The sequence below is a fragment of the Macrosteles quadrilineatus genome, unplaced genomic scaffold (genome assembly GCF_028750875.1).
Source record: "Macrosteles quadrilineatus isolate MER2022 unplaced genomic scaffold, UCM_ALF_1.0 Scaffold_2__2_contigs__length_208266976, whole genome shotgun sequence".
In the NCBI taxonomy this organism is placed as follows: Eukaryota; Metazoa; Arthropoda; class Insecta; order Hemiptera; family Cicadellidae; genus Macrosteles; species Macrosteles quadrilineatus.
The window spans coordinates 1,763,428-1,787,823 of NW_026542595.1; the positions used below are offsets into that span (position 1 = coordinate 1,763,428).

The 24,396-nt window shown below is 34.0% G+C and overlaps 1 protein-coding gene across 2 annotated transcripts in view; it reads right to left on the minus strand.

The window, feature by feature from the left end:
* Positions 1–24,396, minus strand: part of LOC128987130 (uncharacterized) — a 139,399-nt gene that overhangs the window by 79,526 nt on the left and 35,477 nt on the right. For both annotated transcript variants that reach the window (XM_054407849.1, XM_054407848.1), the window contains exon 5: positions 18,553–18,622. In XM_054407849.1, coding sequence (XP_054263824.1) covers positions 18,553–18,622 — 70 coding nt within the window. The remainder of the gene's footprint in view (positions 1–18,552; positions 18,623–24,396) is intronic.

Consider the following 24,396-nt stretch of genomic DNA (forward strand, 5'->3'; position numbering starts at 1 on the left):
GTATGTCTGAACAGTTGGATGCGTAATTATTTTTCCCCTTTATTCTTTATGAAACCCAACACAAAGTTAATGTAAAAATAATCCAAGTTAGATGGACACAAAACTATTCTTCAAATATATATATATATATATATATAAATAATATATATAGATATATATATAGATAAATTAAAAAATAGTGTAATTTAAAATTCCCATGTTATTCTTATGGAGAAAATGAAAATTGTTGTAGTTTACTTGATTATGGATATATATTGATAAAATTTGGCAAATTTATTTATTTCATCCTATACTATTGACGAATGGTCAAAAAACACTTTTTACCTTCCCCGTAGCAGCAAACCTAAGCACTCGTTAAATCTAATGTTATTTAAATAGGGAATAAATATGTCTTATGTATGGAAATATTTGAGTAAAAATATAATCCGACAAGTTGAAATTCGCTTAGTCTGCAGGTTTGCTGCGGCGGGGGTATTTTAAAGATGAAGCTGGTCTTTATGTTACTTACTTGTTGTATGTTAATTAATGTAAAACTGTTTAGGTTTTCAGAACCAAGTAGGGAATTTGAGAATACAAAGCATATATATAGCCTCAATGTTTATTTTATTTTATTATATTTTTTTTCTCTTTTTTTTCTTCGGTATATATATATATATATGTATATTTTTTACATATATGTACATATATGTAACTTATATGTATATATGTTTATTTTATTTTATTAAATTTTTTTCTCTTTTTTTTCTTCGGTATATATATATGCCGAAGAAAAAAAAGAGAAAAAAAATATAATAAAATAAAATAAACATTGAGGCTATATATATGCTTTGTATTCTCAAATTCCCTACTTGGTTCTGAAAACCTAAACAGTTTTACATTAATTAACATACAACAAGTAAGTAACATAAAGACCAGCTTCATCTTTAAAATACCCCCGCCGCAGCAAACCTGCAGACTAAGCGAATTTCAACTTGTCGGATTACATTTTTACTCAAATATTTCCATACATAATACATATTTATTCCCTATTTAAATAACATTAGATTTAACGAGTGCTTAGGTTTGCTGCTACGGGGAAGGTAAAAAGTGTTTTTTGACCATTCGTCAATAGTATAGGATGAAATAAATAAATTTGCCAAATTTTATCAATATATATCCATAATCAAGTAAACTACAACAATTTTCATTTTCTCCATAAGAATAACATGGGAATTTTAAATTACACTATTTTTTAATTTTATACGTGACCGTTAGGCATACAACAGCGCTTCAATATACTAAATTATTTCTTTTTTTAAGCTCTACAAAATGGTTTAAAAGTAAATTGCTAATTTTTTTGTTTTTAGGGTCAAAAATGGGAAAACCCCTTTTTTACCCCATAAAACCCCCCATAAACCCCTGTTCCCATGGTCCGATTATGCTGGATCGCGAACTCGTTTGAATAAACGTAGGTTTACACGTTTGTACCAAATTTCATCAAAATCGGATCATTTTTGCTCGAGTTATCGCGCTAACGGACACATATATATATAGGGTGTCCCACGAAGGGGTTTAAACGTTTGATTTTATATTACGCGCCCATTCATGCACCGAACTTTTTGAAACTTTACACAGTTTACAAGGTAGGGTTTAAAAATATTCTGGAAAAATTTCAACTCCCAAACCTTAGAAGAAACAAAATGGCGGCATATTGAAAAAGTTACTTTAAAACATTAAAAAAGGTATTTTTGGTTTTATAAAATATTTTTTTGTTACTTTCCAGGGCAATATGACTTTAAAAAAAGAAAAAATTAGAACATAGCCAAATGGAAAACTAAAAATTAATCAAATAACTAATAAATAATAATAATAAATAAATAACTAATAATAAATCATGAAAGTAGTTTTTATAGAAAGCACATTGGTAAATTTGTCAATAAGCCGCCATTTTGTTTCTACTAAGGTTAGGGAGTTGAAATTTTTCCAGAATATTTTTAGAACCTACTTTGTAAACTGTGTAAAGTTTAAAAAGGTTTGGTGCATGAATGGGCACGTAATATAAAATCAAACGTTTAAACCCCTTCGTGAGACACCCGGTATATAAACTAGCAGAGTACCCGTCCTTCGTACGGGGTTGGCATATAAGTATAAATTGCTTATTGCAGTTATACTCAAGCTTTGCCTTTGCAATGGGGGGAGAACACAATTTGATACAATTTGCTTCTTTAAATTTACAGTTTACTATAGTATTACACATCTACCATAGCCACAATGTTCTACCAATTCACCTAAACAATAATGAGAACATTATAAAAAATTCGCAAAATATCACAAATGATTCTTGAAATTAAAAACATAAACATAACTGTAAACAATCCTACTTAGACTGTTCTCATTGCATATTACAGTTTTTTGCTGCTTAGTTAAAATCATCTGTTTTCATAAATGCAAACAAAATTAATAATAGTGCTACACTCTGTTGGTAAATGTTATAACTGTTTAATGCTTTTCATGTCATAGAACCAACTTTTTTAGTTGAAACAGCTGACTAAATTCTTTAATTCCCTTTAATATGAATACTAATAAGGATAACATGGGTAACTACAGAGCCACTGGGGCGGAGCCCAAAAGGATTTTTGAGATATGAATATGTCTATAGCTATGTTAATCGGAAATGTGAGCTATCATCGTGCCAAATTTCAGCCCAATCCGTCCAGTTAATGAGTGATTGAACTTCAAACAAACAAACACACAAACTTTCACATTTATAATATTAGTAAGATATATATATATATAAAATATACATATATATATATATATATATATGAATTTGAACGGATGGTGTTTTTGGCCTCTAGGGACCTCAAAATGAAAAATTAAATCGGTCCCGGGTCCAGGTCCTACCATGAGTACTACGGTAATAGCTTATTCCCTACCTATATGGGGAATTCGCTAAAACTTTTACTCTCTCTGTTGCAGCAAACCTAAGTACTTGTTAAAGTAATCTATATATTAATTTGAAACTGTTTTTATTTGTCACAGCTATTTTGAGAGAATGGCTGGGCGTAGAAACTCGGTAGAGGTGTCTAAAGAAAGGTCTTGGTCTGTAGATGAGCCATCAAAAGAGAAACATGGTGAATCCCCTTGGGGCTCTGCCCCAGTGGCCTTTGAATTCCCATCCCATGTTATTCTTATGGAGGAAAACGGGGTTTTTGTCACAGCTAATTTGAGAGAACGGCTGGGCGTAGAAACTTGGTAGGGGTCTCTAAAGAAAGGTCTTGGTCTGTAGATGAGCCATCAAAAGAGGAACGAGGTCAATTCCCTTGGGGCTCCGCCCCAGAAGCCTTTAAAGTTGCCTCTTCAGATTTGTTTACATTACGACCATATGCATAATTCTACCCTACTTTTTAATTAAACAGCTGTTAATATTCAAATTGTGATTTATTGAATTTGTCAAAATGAAGTACAGTATTTGCAATGGGTTTTTCTGATTTTAAAATGGATTTTTCCTACAGTCACCCGACAAAGTTGGCTTCCTTGTACTGTTTATAGTACAGAAAGCTGCTAATTGCTGCATATTTATACTTTGCCGTACGATTTATACTTTGCCGTACGGTTTATACTTTGCCGCACATCAGGATTCCAACGAAACAACACAAAACAGCGTCGTTCCATTATGCACGTAATCCGTGTACGCTTGGAAATAGGTTGGCAACACTTAAAGATAATTATACTATGATCAGCTGATTGACTATTATAACTATGATTTAACCTGTCATTTCGTGTTTATAGTTTCGGTATTTCTGAACTTTCTGGACTTTTCTTTTAAACGTTTTTAAAACCTTCCTACGATCTTAATAAACAAGAAAACACCTTTTAAGCATTTTTTTTAGGCGCGGAAACCACTTCAAATTACAAAAACATACGGAACTATATTCTCAAAACGTGGAGCACATTTCTTGCCGAGGAAAAATAGCGGAGTGATATGGACCGCGGGTACTACTTTCTCTAGGGCACCATTTGTGTTGCCAGCTGAACCTAAAAACGTGTTGCATAGTGTTTGAAAGACTAATTATTTATATGCTTTATAGTGACTGTAGGAAAAATATAATGTGTAACACGAGTGAAAAAGGCCTTTGCTGCACTCGAGATCATTCCACACTCGCCTGCGGCTCGTGCGTAAACATTGCTCTCGTGTGCAGCAAAGTGCCACTTTCACCACTAGTTACACAAATAACTATTCTACTGCAACGTGTCATGTTTTGCAATATAATGTTCTATTACCAAATCAGTGGAAAATCCTATTATCACAGTAACTCTTTTCTTTTGGAGTTAACTTATATCTATTGTATGGGTTGGTTACTGCCTTTTTTACCACTTCTTGGAGATTGTACGTAGGTGATATTCGTTGGCATATTGCATCTGTAGACGAAACTTGGGTTGGTGTATAGAATGGAAAAGGGTGAGAAATCCTGGACAATTTGATATAGGCTAAAAATAAAACTGAATTAACACTGTTCTACATTTCTTGAGCAATCATTGAAATAACCGATTTGCAAACAATGGAAACATAGAAAAAGTCATAGAACACAACCAAGTAGAAGAAATATAAATAATGTTTTTTTTTTAATTTATAATCGTTATCATAGACAACCTAATGCGACTATGAGAGGGAAAAATTTGTAGAAAACACTAAAAAAACAAGATCAGCTTTTTTTTAAAAAAAAGATAAGATATTTACAAAAGATTTTGATTATATCTAACTGTTGTGTAGATTGTGAGTATTTCCATAATCTTTGAGTCGCCTGTAAAGCAATTGCTCAAATTCGAGCAACAGGTACACTAGTTCTATTTAAATAGGGAAGAAATGTGATATTTTAAAGGAGACATTTAAGTTTTTTTTAATCCAATCAGGCAAATGGAAATTTCATTAGTCTGCAGGTTTGCTGCGGCAGGGATATTTTGTATTTTCACTCTCTATTTTTAACCTTCTGCATGATCCTGAGACTACATTTTATAAGACTGGGCTGAACAACAAAACTGTCGTTCAACTCTTGCATGGGCACTCCTCTCTAGTTAAAATCTTAATACCAATAAAGGTGTGAAGTCTAAATCACCACACTAACATAGAAAATTTCACAATTTTGCAATTATGTCATAGCAGTCTCCAAAACACATCCTTGTTCAGTGAATAAGTAGATATAAGCATGGATAATACCATAGACTAACCAACACAAGTAGACTTCTCATCCCATTGTAAATTTTGAAGCACGTTTTTCGTGTCTAGTTCATGTACGTGACACATGGGCGCTAGTGTCGACGAAACTTTGTTTCTATTATTTTAGGGTTAATTTCTTGATTTGTGCTTTACTGTTTGGTTATATAACTAGGGGACAAGTTATTGTTTATGATTAGATCGTATTATTTGGTTAAACGGGGTTTTAAATGGCTGTAATAACAGGAAACAAATTGTAAACAAAACACGACCTCTGCATAAACCGTACAGGAACTAACAATAAAATTGTCTTCAGCTGTTCCATAAGGATGAGAAATCTACTAAAGGAGTATGTTTTATCTATGATAATACTTATACTATACATCCCCTGAAGCAAGCTGTGATGATTTCTAATATCCTTGATATTACAACTTTGATCAGCTGTCCTGGTTACCATGCAAATTTAACTTGTTTATTTGTGTTGTTCTGTAATGTTGGTTTTTACTCAAATAAAGCCTTAGAATTTGTAAAAGGTTTATTCATTAATTCAACAATTTATTTGAGTAAAAACAAATCAAATGGAGAAAATACTAAAACCACAACTTCTAGATTTCAATCCGGTTTCTCCAACAGCAAAAAAAGAATTTTCTCACTGGATCAAGACTTTCCAAAACTATGTTAACATTGCTAAAGTTTCAAATGAAGATGTTTTAAAAGTACTTATCAATGCTGTGTCTTATAAGACATTTGAATTCATTGAAGAATGTTCAACATACGAAGAAGCTATCAAGACATTAAAAGAGATATATTGCAAATCTCCTAATGTAATTTTTGCAAGGCTCAAACTAGCTACAAGAAAACAGATTTCAAATGAAAACATTCAACAATATGTCCAAGCTTTGAAATCATTAAGCAAAGACTGTGAATTCAAATCTGTAACTTCAGAACAAAACCGATGCGACTACATACGAGATGCATTTATAAATGGTTTACTATCTGCTGACATTCGACAACGGCTCTTGGAAAACAAACAATTAGAACTTCAAGATGCTATCAATCAATCTCTAGCTCTACAAATGGCTCAGAATAATGCACAAGTTTATGATAAATACATAAATCATTCTACTAGTGAAGTACTAAATGCAATTCCTAAGGCAAGTCAGAGTATTAAGGAGGAAGAAAATGTAATTAAGTCAGAAAATTCAAAAATGTTAGCTGCTGCACAGTCTAGGTGCTTCTTCTGTGACCATCAGCGTCATCCACGTTCCGTATGTCCAGCAAAAGATGTCACTTGCCATTGTTGTGGTAAAAAGGTCACTTCTCAAAGGTATGTAAATCCAAAGCTATCAACAGAGGTTTTAGTCGAAACAATAAAGTCTCCGCTTTTTCAGATTCGTCTGAAAATACCTCAGCTAATATTACTGCCGCTGGACCTGCTTGCTTGTCAAAAGCTGTCGTCTCAGCCAGAGTAAATGGTAGACATGCTAACTCTTTAATTGATACTGGTAGTTCTGATAGCTACATAAATCATGATTTTGTTTTAAAACACGGAATTAAAGTAATACCTGGAAGTGGACAGGTTTCTATGGCTACTACAACTTTGACATCTAAAGTATTCTAGGCTACGTATTAGTAGACTTACATATTCAAGGTCATATGTACAATGGTTTTAAGTTGTCAATTTTGCCTCAGTTATGTGCAGATGTATTACTCGGCCATGATCTCATGAAGTATCACTCTCATGTTGACGTATCTTTTGGAGGACCTAGATCACCACTTTCTATATGTAGCTTACTATCGGCTGATGTTGTATCTCCAAAATTGTTCAGTAATTTAGTTCCTAATATACGACCCATTGCCACTAAGACTCGAAGATTTTCAGACGAAGACAAACAATTCATTACCTGTGAGGTACAAAACATGCTATCTGAGGGCATTATTGAAGAGACTAACTCTCCCTGGCGAGCTCAGCCACTAATCACTGTGAATGAAAACCATAAGAAACGTCTAGTTATTGACTATTTACAAACAATAAATAAATATACTTTACTTGTTGCTTACCCACTACCCCGGATTGACGACATTGTAAGTAAAGTGGCTAGTTATGCCATATTCAGTACTATTGACTTGAAATCAGCATATCATCAAATTCCCATTTCTGTTGAAGAAAGACCTTACACAGCATTCGAAGCTGATGATGGTAAGCTATACCAGTTCACTAGAATCCCCTTTGGTGTCACCAACGGTGTAGCCTGCTTTCAAAGAGTGATAGACTCCATAATATCAAAAGAAAATCTTAAAGGAGTGTATGCTTATTTAGATGATATAACCATCTGTGGCGGCTCTCAAGCAGAACATGACGAGAATTAACAAAGGTTTCTACAGGTACGGTAGCTAAAAAGTATAATTTCACCTTGAACAATAAGAAGTCCAAGTATTCTCTTAGTTCAATAAAGCTATTAGGTTATTTGATATGTAATAAAACCATGAGACCAGATCCAGACAGACTGAAACCGTTGTTGGAAATGCCTCCTCCCAAAGATGCAACATCTCTTAAGCGTGTTGTGGGAATGTTTGCCCATTACTCTAGGTGGATACGTAATTTTTCAGACAAAATACAAAACTTGGTCCGTTGTAAATCTTTTCCTTTGCCTCAATCTGCAAAATCTGCCTTTGATGAACTGAAAAAGGACATTGCCAGCTCGATTATTACTACCATTGACCCAGAAAGTCCACTACTGGTAGAGACTGATGCATCTGACTTTGCTGTTGCTGCAACTCTAAGTCAAAATGGAAGACCTGTAGCATTATTTTCCAGAAGTCTTTCTGACACTGAAAAAAGACACTCTGCTATTGAAAAGGAAGCAAGTGCCATTGTAGAAGCTGTACGGAAATGGAAACACTTTCTTATCGGTCATCATTTCAAACTAATGACAGATCAACAAGCCCTTTCCTTTATTTTTGATATGAAACACTCAAGTAAGATCAAAAATGACAAAATTTTGCGGTGGCGACTTGAGTTGTCGTGTTACAGTTTTGATATTGTGTATCGTCCAGGAAATAAAAATGTCGTAGCAGATACATTCTCAAGAGTCAGTGCCTCAGTTACTGAAAGGCCTAATCGTCTCTTTGATTTACATCAAGCACTAAGCCATCCGGGTGTGACTCGAATGTACCACTGGATTAGGAGTAAGAATCTCCCTTATTCCCTACAGGAAGTAAAGAATATAACAACGTCGTGTCCTGTTTGTGCTGAGGTTAAGCCACGTTTTTACAAACCTGTTGATCAGCACCTAATCAAGGCTACTTCGCCATTTGAAAGATTGAACATTGACTTCAAAGGACCTATTCCATCTAGCACAGGAAATAATTATTTACTTACCATCATAGATGAGTATTCCAGATTCCCATTTGCATATCCGTGTAGGAATACTAGTTCGTCTACTGTGATTAATTGCCTTAGTAATCTATTTCCAATGTTTGGAATTCCAAGTTACATCCACTCCGACAGAGGATCTTCATTTTTGTCTCAAGAACTAGTATCGTTTTTACATTCTCGTGGTATCGCCACAAGTAAAACAACACCTTACAATCCAGAAGGAAACGGACAAGTCGAGCGCTTCAACAGAACACTTTGGAGAACAATAACCCTTGCACTTAAGACAAAGAATTTACCAATTAGGCAGTGGGAGCGTGTTCTCAATGATGCATTGCATGCTATTAGATCTTTACTGTGTACGGCTGCCAATGCAACTCCCCACGAATGCTTTTATGTGCACTCTAGGAGATCAAGCAATGGAATTGCTTTGCCCACATGGCTAAGTTTTCCTGGACCAGCTCTACTGAAACGCCATAATCAGTCAAGCAAGTACGATGAGAAAGTGGATGAAGTAGAGATTATCGAAGCTAACCCTCAGTATGCTCGTGTTCTAAATCAAAATGGACAAGAATCGAACGTGTCTCTAAAGCATTTGGCTCCTCGAGGGGATGTGAGACTTCTAAGAGATGAAACCGACACTGCTATGGCCCAGACATCAAATTCTCAAGAAGAACAAGATGAGGCACAAAATGGACAAGAATCGAACGTGTCTCTAAAGCATTTGGCTCCTCGAGGGGATGTGAGACTTCTAAGAGATGAAACCGACACTGCTATGGCCCAGACATCAAATTCTCAAGAAGAACAAGATGAGGCACAAAATGATGATGTACAAATAAATGAAAATCCAACCGATGATATGGAAACAAGTGAAAGTGTACCTAATTTACCAGTAACTTCTCAAAGACCATTCAGGGAGAAAAGACTACCAAAATACCTACTGTACAAGATTATGCACACAATTTTAACCAGGGGAGAATGTGATGATTTCTAATATCCTTGATATTACAACTTTGATCAGCTGTCCTGGTTACCATGCAAATTTAACTTGTTTATTTGTGTTGTTCTGTAATGTTGGTTTTTACTCAAATAAAGCCTTAGAATTTGTAAAAGGTTTATTCATTAATTCAACACAAGCCTAGATGTATAGATGTATAGATGAATGTCCCAATGGTCCCCTAATAGAATAGCCGCCACTGGCTATATATTAGAATACAGGGTGGCTTGCAACCATATGAACAAACTTTGTCACGTTATTCAACGTATCAAAAGAAACAAAAATGTGATAAAACATGTGTCCTATCTCATTCCGTTTTTGGTATATCTGTCTGTTTGTGATTTTTACAAAAATATTCATAACTTATTAACTGTTTGAACTACGGCGTTAACATTCAATGAAAATGTATAGACCACTATGTTTGTGCAAAGTGTAAATAAAAACTCTATCACCGTTAACAAATTGTGGTTTTTTAAAATATTTGAATCAAAATTCAATGAAAACAGTTACGAGTAATTTATAAAATTTTTTTTAAAACCGCCATTTTTTAACGGTTTAAGCGTTTTTATTCATATTTTGCACAAAAATAGCAAAAGACCTTATAAAAACCTAAAAAAAAACTTATAGATCATGTGTCTTTGTGATCTATAAGAAAATTTTTTTTACAGAAATTCAACGCCATATAGCTCAAATTGTTAATAAGTTATGAATATTTTTATAAAAATCACATACAGACAGATAGACCAATACCCCCGCCGCAGCATACCTGCAGACTAAGCGAATTTCCATTTGCCTGATTTGATTTTCAATTAAATCTATTCAAATGACATTAGGTTTAATTAGTACCTAGGTTTGCTGCCTACAGGGTAATAAAGTGTGTTTTTTAGTAAAATATTAATAGCTTAGTATAAAATAAATAGATTAGCCAAGTTTGATCCAAATATTGCATAAATAAGCAAACTACAACAGTTTACTTATTCTCCATAAGAATAACATGGGAATTTTTAATTTACAATTTTCTCTGTAACCAATAACCATACAAAAACACTTCAATATACTGAATTATTTGTTTTTTTAAGCTCTTCAAAATGGTCAAGAGGAAATTTGGGAAATTTTATGTTTTGAGAGGACAAAAATGAGAAAACCTATTTTTACCCCATAAATCCCCCCATAAAACCCCGTTCCCATGGTCCGATCATGCTGGTTCGCAAACTCGTTCGAATAAACATAGGTTTACACGTTTGTACCAAATTTCATCGAAATGGGATCATTTTTGCTTGAGTTATCGTGCTAACGGACACATATGTATATATATATAAAAATATTAATAAGCAAAATAATAAAAACCAGAGTACCCTGAAATTCATTTTTTATTTAAACTTAAAATAGTTTAAATAAAAAATTAATTTCAGGGTACTATGGTTTTTATTATTTTGCTTATTAATTGAAAAAGTAGCCCTAAAAAGTGAACAGAACTATCAAGATATATAAATATATATACCCAATATTCAAGAAAATAAAATTCACAATGGAAATACAAAAAGATGAAATCAATTTTCTCGACTTAACAATTGGAAAAAACAATGACAAACATTATTTTAAAATTTATAGAAAAGCCACTCAAACAGATCTAGTTATTCCTGCTGACTCAAATTCACCGTGGCAACATAAAATAGCAAGCTTAACTCTATGGTACACAGAATGTTACGAGTACATCTAAATGAAAATGATTACAATTTGGACAAATGCATTATAAAAGACATAGCTGCAAGAAATGGATACTAAACTAGTTAAATAGACAAATTAATTAATAAAATACAAAATAAGAAAACCCAAAATTCAGACAAAGAAGATAAGAAGGAGGATATTTGTCTTCCGTACAGTTCGGTATTAAACAAACCAATCAGAAAAACATTTCAAGCATCTAAATTAAAAATTAGCTGTAGATCTAGAAACAACGCATTCAAATTAATTAATAAACTATCTAACAAGAACCCACATACAATTGACAAATATAACAAACCCGGAATATACAAAATTAAATGTCTAAATTGTCCCAAATTCTACATTGGTCAGACTGGAAGAGCATTTTCATGCAGATTCAAAGAACATATCCAAGCCGTAAAATCTAACAATCAAACATCTCAACGTTCAATGTACGCAGAACATATATTAGAAAACAATCACAATTATGGCAAATTAGAAAAATGTGTCGAAATTCTAAATTATGAGAAAAAGGGTGAAAAAATGGATATAAAAGAATAACTACAAATCTACCTACACTCAAAAGAACACGGCAACCAAATTCTCAATATAATGCAAAAACAAATACCCCCGCCGCAGCAAACCTGCAGACTAAGCGAATTTCCATTTGACTGATTGGATTTACACTGAAATGTCTGCTTAAATATAACATTTATTCTTGATTTAAATAGAATTAGTTTAACAAGTACTTAGGTTTGCTGCATCAGGGAGGGTAAAACTGCTTTTTTTTGTAAAATGTGAATGGTTAGTAAGAAATAAAAACATTTTCCAAATTTGATCAAGATATGTTCACAAACTAGCAAACTAGAACAGTTTACTTATTCTCATAAGAATAACATGGGAATTTTAAATTTACAATTTTTTGGAATTTTCTCCGTAACCATTAGGCGCATAATAACGCTTCAATATACTAAATTATTTGTTTTTTTAAGCTCTACAAAATGGTTTGGAAAGAAATTGCTAAATTTTATGTTTTTTGGGTCAAAAATGGGAAAAACCTATTTTTACCCCATAAAACCCCCCGTAAACCCCCGTTCCCATGGTCCGATCATGCTGGATCGTGAACTCGTTCGAATAAACGTACGTTTACACGTTTGTACCAAATTTCATCAAAATCGGATCATTTTTGCTCGAGTTATCGTGCTGACGGACACATATACAGGGTGTCCATAAAAAACGTTTCAGGACTTAGGGAAACGAATCCTCAAACTAAAAGGAAGGAAAAAAGTTTATGGGAAGGTATGTCCGAAAATCCATATTTACCCAGATATCCGCCATTTTGTTTTTTATACAAAAATATTTTTATCTGTGAAGTTTTTTATTCGATTATTATGAAACTTGGTAAACATGTTACCATACACAAGACCTATAATAGAAAAAATAATAAAGTTGTTCCGATTGTAAATTTCAAAATGGTGGCCGTTTGAATGTTTCTAACTTAAATAACTCGAAAACGGCTAATTCTATGAAAAAATGTCAAGGATACTTTTTTTTAGCATTTTTAATTTCCTATCTAACGATACCAAGACCAAAAAGATCGGACAAAAGATAGGCCTAACTGAAATATAATGGTTTTTGTGTAAAAATAAGGCAAAAATTAAGGGTTCCCCGACAAACTTTGCCTTATTTTTACACAAAAACCGTTATATTTCAGTTATCTTTTGTCCGATCTTTTTGGTCTTGGTATCGTTAGATAGGAAATTAAAAATGCTAAAAAAAGTATTCTTGAAATTTTTTCATAGAATTAGCCGTTTTCGAGTTATTTAAGTTAGTAAAATTCAAACGGCCACCATTTTGAAATTTAAAATCGGAACAACTTTATTATTTTTTCTATTATAGGTCTTGTGTATGGTAACATGTTTACCAAGTTTCATAATCATCGAATAAAAAACTTCACAGATAAAAATATTTTTGTATAAAAAACAAAATGGCGGATATCTGGGTAAATATGGATTTTCGGACATACCTTCCCATAAACTTTTTTCTTCCTTTTAGTATGAGGATTCGTTTCCCTAAGTCCTGAAACGTTTTTTATGGACACCCTGTATATATATTTAAATATATAAATATATATATATATATGGGTATATATATATATATATATATGAATTTGAACGGATGGTGTTTTTGGCCTCTAGGGACCTCAAAACGAAAAAAAAAATCGGTCCCGCGTCCAGGTCTTACCATGAGTACTACAGTAATAGCTTATTCCCTATATGGGAAATTCGCTAAAACAAAATCCAATTCATGAAAAAATCAGACAAATCAGGGAAGAATCTTATACATTCACATGTTAAAAAAATACACCTAACCATTTAATCGAAATTTACTATGCATTCAAAACATGTTGTTAACTATTTATTTATTTGTTTGTTTACGTACTTTTATAATACTGTGACCATGGCCTTAGTGCTGAAATACGTATTAGTTGAATAAAAATGAATTTCAGGGTACTCTGGTTTTTATTATTTTACTTATTTGTATATATAAATATATATATATATGAATTTGAACGGATGGTGTTTTGGCTTCTAGGGACATCAAAATGAAAAAGTAAATCGGTCCCAGGACTAAGTCTTACCATGAGACCTACGGTAATAGCTTATTCCCTATATGGGAAATTCGCTAAAAAGGGCTAATGATCCCACTAACCTACAATTTATACCAGTGACTTTTAATGGATGCACCGGCGTTAATAAAAGGTTCTTAATTGTATTTTCTTCACTCCAAATCCGGCAGTTTTAAGGGCATACGTAAAGTAACTAGTCTATGCCGATAAACCAAAAGTGTTGTACAATTTGAAAGTAAACCTCCGTCGTGTGATTTACCTAGCTGCTGGGTAAATCAACTAGACTTCCAGATTGTGTTTCATTTGAACTCTTATGCATGACATAAAAGTACCAATGAATAAATAAATTCATTGCCATGGTAATAAGCAAATTGTTAAAGCATTTTAAAGCTGTATTCTTGTCCACTCAAATTAACGGAAGGCCTATTTACTCACCAGCTCCATTTAATTTTAGCTAAATTTGCACACTTCATTTATTTGCCAAAAAATAAATACTGTCTTTATTTGTAGAATGCTAGTAATTTTTTTCCTAATTCTGTATGACTCAAAGATCATATTTAGGTAAAGAAACCCGTATTTATAATTTAAAAAAAATTATTATACATAACTCATCAAACAATTTTTTTTTAAACTGGAATAACAAGATTTTTGATAGATTTTTTATAGAAATAAGAGTATAAAAGTGATTTATTTACATTGTGTATGTCCTTATACAATATATATTGAAGTGATTTACATAATTAAAAGACACAATTTTATGTGTGAAAAAAACTTTATTAAAAAATAGGAATTTTTGTAAAAAAAATGGACAATGGTTTTAGTGAAAATTTCAGTTTTTGTAGCAACTAAATATCATTATAGGCTAACTTAATTTTGCTGTTGCTTAGAAACTAAATATTTATGTTGAAAATAGTAATAAGTATTTTTTTCTTCAAAACTGTATTACCTAAAAAAACATAAATAAACAAGAACTAAATATTTTATATCGCTTGTACACTACTACAATTCAATCAGAAGCAAGAATAGGCCTAAAATAATAATAACATAAAATGAACACAACTTATATAAGGATTGAAACAGTGTTTTTGTCAATGAAATAGACCTACCTCATTACACCTTATAGTTTTTCAGGGTATGGTAGCATTTAAAGCACTGCCCTGGGTGAAGGCCTGGTTTTCTTGCACAGAAATGCACTGTTTCTTTTCTCTGTCCAGCTTTCCTGTTGCTGCAAACAGCGCACTTTTTGCTGTTGCTTTTTTCATTGGCATAAATAAAATAAGGTTTTTTATCTAACCTATCTTCTTGGTCAGCCGAAGAAGGACGACCTCGCTGAGAATAAGATTTGTTACGTACACCAGAAACAAGTTCAGTGATCAGCATTTCCCTAAATCTCTTTGAATCGATGGGAGTCCATGTTGTATAGAAGGAGACTGTTGACAACACATACTTCCATAAGCCAGAACCACAGTTTCTCCACCACACTTTAGATTTCCGAACAAACATGTAGGACGATATGTAATGGTCGGCAGTGTCGACTCCTCCTATTCTCTCATTGTAATCACATACAACAACTGGTTTGGAGACAATTTCATCTCTTTTTCTTCCTTTTTCTCTTCTTTTCACCAATTGCATATCACAGTTATGACACAAACTCATCATGATGACATGTCTCTGGTCCCGCCACATTAACACCAAAACATTGTCTTTGTGACGGTAGGCTGCTGTCTCAAGTTTCTTCAAAAGACCCTTTAGCCTTTTCTTATTTACATGACTGGGATTACCTTGTCTATTTGAATTGACTGTACCAGTAAGATGCATTTATATCTTTAGAAACTCTTTAGCTAATGACAAACTTGTATACAATCGGTCAGTATATATGTGGAAACCGCAATCTGGCCCACATACTTGCCTCACTCTTTGTGCCAACAGCAAAACAATTTTGGTTGTGAATTGCAAGTCAGGATAAGGTAAGATCTCAAACGTGAAAATGTATCCTGGCCTGGCATCAGATACTACAAAAACCTTTAGACCCCCTTTAATCGGCTTTTTTGGGGTTGTACTGCGTGAAGTACCTTTGAACGAAATAGTACTTTCTTCCATAGAAATCTCAGATGGATGGAGGTACAATGTACTCTGTAAACTTAGTCTGAAGGTAAGCAATTATATTTTTTAGCTTGTCCCCTCGTGATCCGGTTACCACCGAACATCCGGTTCCGGTTACCGGTAGGTACCACCGGTACTCGAACACTTTCAAGTCCAAAATATTTGGAAAATCTTTTCCTGGAAAATACCTGGCTAAAGAATGGTTGATTATAAAGCCAATCTTGAGCAAAGTCTTGAAGCGAGGGTTTAGTATTGAGTCCCATGTTTAGGACCACTCCGATGAATGCTCTTATCTCCTCTAACGTTACATCAGTCTATGAGTGCCAGATTGAATTTTTTTGCAACAGCCTCTCATTAGAAATGACAACCTTAGCATTGTTTATTTGTCTCAGTAACAATAGTTTCTGTTTCTAAAAGTTCATCTGTCATAAACAGTTGAAAAAACTGTAATGGGCTATTAGGTTTGTAGCCTATTGGTGGTTTGTAGCCAGATTCCAAAGTGTAAGGGAAATGGGGAAAATCTTGGTCAGTATTTGTGTAAGTCCCATAGTTATGATCTTCATTAGGCTTGTTCTCGGTTTGGATAGGCCTAGGCCGAGACCTTTTACCCTGAGTGCTAAGACTAGACTTCTTTTTGGTTTTGAGACTTTAGTTTTTCTCGATCCATGCAAATGTCTACCTGTTGCAAGTTTAGTGCACTACAAGCAATTACAGGTAGAGGTGGGAATGAAGTACTGGAATCGTTACTTTGTAATCGTTACATGGTTGGTGCTAAAGTAATTGTTACTCAAGTATCAGAGTACCGGTTCCGATTGCTTCGTTATAGTAGCAAATCGATGTATCTGGAATCGTTTAGAGAAGATGATTCCATGCCGTTTCGATTCCGTAAATGAGTCCAGCTACCAGCTTGCTTGACAAGCGAGATAACCCCATTTCACAGTCCAGTCCAACACTTATAAATATTGCATTGAAGTTGATCCCAAAGAGCTTCGCTTCGCTCCGCTTAATTAACTCTGCCGCCGCCTCGCACCCGTGGGTGAACAGTTGATATTTTTGAATGAGAAATCCAGTATGATTTGAAAATAATGTTAGTTAAAATTGTGTTGATTACAATGTGCAAAAACATATCTCGTAGTTTTGTTTATTCTAACCTTCCTTAGAATGATTTAATTGTTACAAATTGCTACAGTAATTGATTGTATAAATTTGTGTAATAATATACAAATTTAAATTAATTAATGATAGATTAGATGATTGATTGATGATTAATAATTCATGAATACTATATATTGGAAACTCATTTAAATTGTATTTATTGCGATACAAACCCAAACAAATATTTATTTGGCTTCAGTAAACTTTGATTCAAAAGGCGTTACTGTAACTGGAATACATCGGAGTATCAATACCATGACGATTACGAGTGCAATCGGTCGATTGCGGCTACTCTGTAACGGCGGTAACGAAGTAATCGTTTGGAATCGGAACGGTTACTTGTAATGAGTCCACGAGTGTAGCTGGAATCATTGTAGCGGCTACATCGATGGAATCATTTAGCCCATCTCTAATTACAGGTAATTCGGTAGGCCCACCGATACTTACATTATGTATTGTTGAAAATATGGATCATCAATATGTTCAACAGGCAAGTCGGTACTTACATTATGTATTCCAGGTCCATCTAATGTCCCAAAGTTTATATCATCTTGAAGATAAAATGGATCAATATGTTCAACAGGCAAATCGGGATCACTATTATCACCATCTTCATCACTATTTTTGTCGGTTGTCTACTTCTGGATCGGTTGGATCTGAACTGCTATTTGATAATAAATCGTCTTCAAACAACAAACCAGCTATATCAGAATCACTTATATTATTTGTTCCATCAGCAATTTTGGGATTTAGCAACGAATCATCCATTTTATAGGCTTACGTGACAAGAACTAACTCAAATCATAACAGTTAAGTAAAACACGAAAACAAACAACTAACTGAAAATATCTGATTGTATGTAAACAATAATGAAAAGTAAAAGTAAAGCACGCAATTCGGTAATAACAACTACATTCGGTAGTAAACAAACCAAGCAACATTTAGTAAACAGCTGCCGTGCAGTCAGTCAGCTGCCGCTACAGACAGCAGTTCAGTTCAGCTAACGAGCCAAGACGACTAACATAAGTTCTAAGATTAAATTGAGCATTGAATATGTGTTCAAACGGTTCTGAAAAAATTCCCCAGATGGCAGCAGATGTCAAACATCAACCCTAGTGGTGAAATAAAATATCTATGTTTGTCCAAATACAAGCACAGTACGTTGTCATATCTACGGCGGGCCTGGCCCGACATTAGAGTTTGTGCGACCATGATGCACGGCGGGGCTCCCCGCCACTTGAGCGGAAAGGGTTTTAAAAGAAAATCTTTACTATATAGGTGTTAATCAACTTAAGTCAGATTACATCAAAACCTGTCAAATTAACTAATATAGGAGTTAAGTGATTTTTTTAAATTATACCTATAAACTATTTTAAAATACATAAACAGCTTACCTTTATTCTATAAGGATCAGAGATGACTAGGAGTTTTGTTAGTTTTGCACTCAGTTGTGAAGCAACTACTCTGAAAATACAAAAATCTGTGCTTAAACTCTTCTAGCAGGGTTTTTTTTATACCTACATGGTGTTTTTTTATAACATAACCCAAATTAAAAATTAGTGATGGGCGGATCCAAGAAAATGTCGGTACCGGATCCGGATCTTGAAAAATTCGGATCCGGATCCAGACCCACACACTGTCAAAAGGCGGGTTAAAAAAAACCTAACTAACAGAATGCCAATTTAAATCATACTGTTTGAAATTAAATTGGTAATGTTAAAGGTTAATATATCTTATATATAAAGTAATCTCCAGTTGAGCCCATAATCCCTCATTTTTTGGGGACACTAAAACTTTTCAAAATCATAAAATGAAACTTTGTGCTAAGTTTGCACGACCACCAAAAGGGTATCTGTGTATATTTTACTATAGTTCGATCTTGAGTATGCTATATCGTGGTTTTTGCATGCAGCATCCAATTTATTTATGCCTGGATCACCTCTTGTTAATCTCTTCCTTATATTCGTTCCAGGTCCACAGTACTGATAGCTGGGTATGTGAAGTTCTACCCTGTGTCTGAAGAGATAAGCAACGGGTGATCCAGTCATAAATAAATTGGATGCTGCACGCAAAAACCACAATATAGCATACTCAAGATCGAAGGATAGTAAAATTAGATCAGTGGCTGACAGCTTATTAGCTTGGGAAAGGGTAAAAGCTTCAGACTCAAGTACTGGTGAGAGAGCTGCCGCCTGGGCAGTTACTAACATAATGAAAACTAAAGCAAAACTTGGTAGGGGAAAAGAATAAAAACAAATAAGAAAGAAAAACCTGTTGGGAAAAAGAAAAAAAAATCCTAAATGGAAAAATAAAAGTGGTAATTTTTTTATATTTTTATTTATTATCAATCATCACATTACATCAAATTAATTGACAGGTGATTTGTCCATAAGTCTTAATTAATACTAAAAGTAGACTAAAATTAAAAATGAGAAAATTAAAATCTATTTTTGCTCTGATAAGAATTCATCAACACTGTAAAAAGCCTTCTCCAATAACCATTTTTTCAAGGTTTTTTTTAAGCTAGCTACAGACTCTGTGTTTTTAATGAACGTGGGTAATTTGTTGTAAATTTGTGGTCCCATATATTGAGGGGAGAGGTGGAACAGTTGAAGCCTATGTTGAACCGGTTTGATTAAATTTTTAAATCTCGTGTTATGAGAATGGTTTTGTTGGCTATCCATGAATAATCCTATATGAGGGGGTCAGAAGCCAAGGGGTACAAGTGACGGTTTCTTAGTTTTGAGATAAAACTCTTCAAAGTTAAAATGCTATGGTAAAACAACCAACCTGTTTTAAAAATTAAATTAGTTGAAGTTGTGTTGTACACATCATAACTTAAATTTAGATACTAATTTTGTGAAAAAATCTTAGGAAATATGGTAGTTATTAAGATAATAGTGATAGCAAGCGTCACTTGTACCTCTTGTCTTCCAAAGGACAATAAGTTGAAGAAAAAAATTAAAATAGTGTATAAGAGAACTTTTATTAAAATACAAAATGTAAACAAAAATAGTGAGTTGAATACAGAGACATTGTATTGTCCGTAATAACGTCTGAGTTATTACTCAGAATCAGTTTCCCAAACGGCATCAGGTTCTTCGTCTTCAACTTCAGTACGGTCTTCCTCAGCATCGGTTGGCACTGTTCCTCCCCTTCCAGGCTGTTGTCTTTCTCGCTGAATCTTCAGATTTTTGTAGAAGGCATGATATGATGGAGGAATGAACTGAAGCAGGCTCTGTAAGTCTTTGTACTTGCTTGCTTTAATTCCTGGGGCAGCATTTTTGGCTGATAGTTGTTGAGGAAGGCGTTGTTTTGGAGCCTCCTTGGGCTTCATATTGTACTGCGAAAAAGGCATGTCAGCATTGAATGTGTTTTTATAAAACAGTGTATAGGGATCTGACTTTTGAAAACGTAGCCATTGCATACTACGAATACCTGTGACTGACTTAACGTAATGCTCTTCCAAAGATTTCAAAGAAATGAAATCCTGGTCTTCCATGTTCACTACCATGAATCTGCTAGACGATTTAGCAACAATATTCATCCAATGTTCTGGTGTAAATATCCCTGTACCTGAATTCCTGTGGGCTCTTTCAATGACTCCAAAGTTTTTGTCGCAATCATTATACGAATGACCAGACAATAAGTACTTATGGTCCACCTCCTCAATGTGGGTAGTACGTACTATATACAACCAGAACTTCACTGTGAAACGGCTCTTATTCTGCCCACCTGCATTATCACTAAACATTGTAATTTTTTTTACTCTTGTAGGCAGTGTCTTTACAAGTCGCAACAGGCAAGAGAGCATCTCCTCACAGCCCCTAGCAGCCTGAGCCTCATGCCACATGAACATACTAGCGTTGTTACTTACCAAATTGTGTATACAAAAATTATACGTCCACAGTTGTCGCGCGTAGTACACTCTGGAGCAGGTAAGGACCGGAGAGGGTAGCATTTTTTGCAGGTCAAAACAAATCACAAAGTGACTAGTATCATCTTTGGCAGTTTCTTGAGCGTCCTTTATTTGTTGTCGTGCCGATTCTGCTTTCCGCAAATGTACTTCCTTTTGTGTAATAGCGCTTTGTTTCTCATCTGGAGTTCCATTGTTGATGGTATTCTGCAGTGTGTCACAAGTAACACAAGTGTCGGTATGTGGTCTGTGAAAGCTCAAGTTAAATTCCGTATTAAAGATGTGGCGATAATAGCTTTCCTTCACAGGCTCTACCATGTGTTCAACGCAGCTTTCTCTGTACAAGTTGTACATCTTTTTGATGTTTAGGCCAGGAGATAAATATTTTTTATTTGGAGCTTGACTGCGTGAATAATGACTTGTGTATCTTGGAAATCTACGAATATGCTCTTTAACGAATGCAACTTTGTCTTCAGAAAGTTTGTTTCCAGGTACTTTATGACCCCTCTTGTCCCTAGGAGAAATCCCAGAAGTAGAAATCGTCTTCTTGTTGATAACATTTGTCACTCTTTTGTTAGAGATATCAAGAGTACAGAGAAAGAATTTCTTGCATACTCTCTTGTCAAGAAAAAAATATTGGGCGCTGAGAGATTTTGATCCTTGTCCAAATAATTTCTTTCTCCTTGGTTCTACTGTTTTTATACATGAATGCAAGTAGGCAGACTGAAGCTCCCAATTTCCAAGATTCCAGTATTGTTCGAAAATGTTTTGCCTATCCTGTTCACTGAGATTGTCATTGCACTTAAACCTACAACGGTGGATGCACTCTCTTAATTGCTTCTTGTCATGATGTACGCCTTTCCTATCAACATAAGATTTACCTTCATTTCGTTTCTTTTTAGAAATATTTCTTTTCCACAAATCATATCTTCGTGTTTTCTTACGTCCTTCATGTTTTGTCCTCTTTGGTTGTGGCTCATCTAGCGCACCATCATCTGAAAAAAATAAAAATGTTGAAATTTTTTTGTAGCCTAAGTATTATGAAGTAAAGGAGAAAGACAATAGTGAATAAAAGGTATCAGTAGACTGACACATACTTTCTCCCTTATTTATGCTTAAGACAACAGATTTCCTCAAGCATACTCCTGAAACAAACATAATCCCCATAAGAATAACATTGATCACCCATAGCCTACCTACATACCAAATCTCATCCGAATTGGACCAACGGTGTACAGAGAATTCTCTAGCTATGTACACACCCACACTCACATACAGACAAGACACAAATCCAAAAACCACTGAAGCGGTTAGCTCTTTTGGATTCAGGGAGCACCAAAACAAATAGGCCTACTTCCACTGCCAACTCAAATTCGAAAATTTTGACAAAAACAATACTTTATCCCTATACTATGTATATAGGGGGTGAAAGTAAAATTAGTATAACTTTACACCACTTGTTAGTTTAGGTTTGTTATGTTACGTTAGTTTGTTAGTTCGTTAATTATTTTAGTTTAGGTTAGTTTAGTGTATAAAGTAGTTAATAAACCCACCACTATCTCTTTGAGAGCCAATTGAATCGTCAGATTCTGCACTTTCTTCTTCATACGTTGGATCCTCGTCTGTATCGTCATCTAAAAAAATACAACTCATTGAAATTTACAAAACCAAATTATTGAGTAAGGAACCATAAGAATAAAATATGGCTATGGTATCATAATATTATTATTATTATTGGCTGTTAAGTCTATTATAAACTTTAAGCCTATGCATAACTAAATGCGCACTTTTTAGTTATCTTTGGAAATACATGGGCAAATACCCATTCTGGGACAGATCTGTTTACATTTAGTAAAATATTTTGCCAAAAAATAATAATTAATTCTAGGCCTACTTGTTTAAAAACTACTTGGTCTATAAGGGTCTTAAAAATACCCTGAAATGGATTGAGGTTATGCTGTAGTCAGAGTTGTGCCATAACAATATTCTGTTTTATAATGTACACAAGATTTACATAAAGGTAATGAATCATTTAGTTAATTGGTTATTTAAGTATTTTCCTAGTCATTAAAATTATCTATTCTCATACAAAACACTAAATAATGGTGTAAAATTGGCACTTACCACCAAAGAGGTTAGGAAGTGGATCATCTGGATCTGAATCACTCATAATTAAAACTTAAAATATTCACTGGATAAATTACCATACAGACTTAATAATCTTATCTTCCTTTAATAATCTTGAAAAATAACTAATAGTAAGTTATATTACTAAATGAGAAGGGTAGAGGAAACACACTGTTACAAAACAACACTCAATAATAACCTACAACTTTGGAGCACAACAGGTATAAGTGCCACCTATACCCCTTGGCCACCAAATGTTTGAAAACAGCTGACAAGACATTCAGCTGTTGTTTAGTTTCTCCACCAGAGAGCAGCACTATACAGAGGTTTCACTTGTATCTCTTTACCACCAAATTTATTTTTGAATCTTCTATCCAAATCTGTACTTAACTCAAAATTTTTTAAAATGTCACTTGTACCCCTTGGCTTCTGACCCCCTCATATCACCCTTCACCATTAAAGCGAGTTGATAAATATATGAACTGTATAAGGTTAAAATTTTAAATAATATGAACAAGTCTTTACAGTGTGCAGTCTTAGGAACTCTTGCGATCAGTCTGATAGCTCTTTTTTGAAGAGTAAATATTTTTTAGCCTGACAGGAAGATCCCCAAACAATTAATCCATAGTTCATAATAGAAGAAAAATAAGCGTGATATGTCATTAATTGTGTTTCTAAATTTGTGGTATATCTAATTACACGAATAACAAATGTGGCAGAGACTAGTCATTTTGAAACATTTTTAATTTGTTGGTGCCAATTAAGATTTGAATCAAGAGCTATTCCAAGGTAGTCTACAGAGTTTTCAGTGTGAATAAGAGACGAGTTACAATTTACTGAAATATTTGAACTTAAACTAGAGGGTGAAAACTGTATTAATTGTGTCTTTGACATATTCATTGAAAGCCCATTTACTGAAAAACAGTTCTGAAGCGATTGAAGCTCTTTGGTGATAATGAGATGCATCGGCTCGTCGGTTATGCCTTTGCAGATGAGAGCAGTGTCATCTGCATATTGAAAAATACTCATTTTTGTACTATTGCAAATGTCATTAACGTAAATAATAAATAAGCAAGGGCCTAAAATTGATAAGAATAGCATGGTAATTTTAAATTTACACTATTTTGCGATTTTTGCCGTAACCAAAAATGCTTCAATGTACTAAATTATTTGTATTTTTGAGCTCTACAAAATG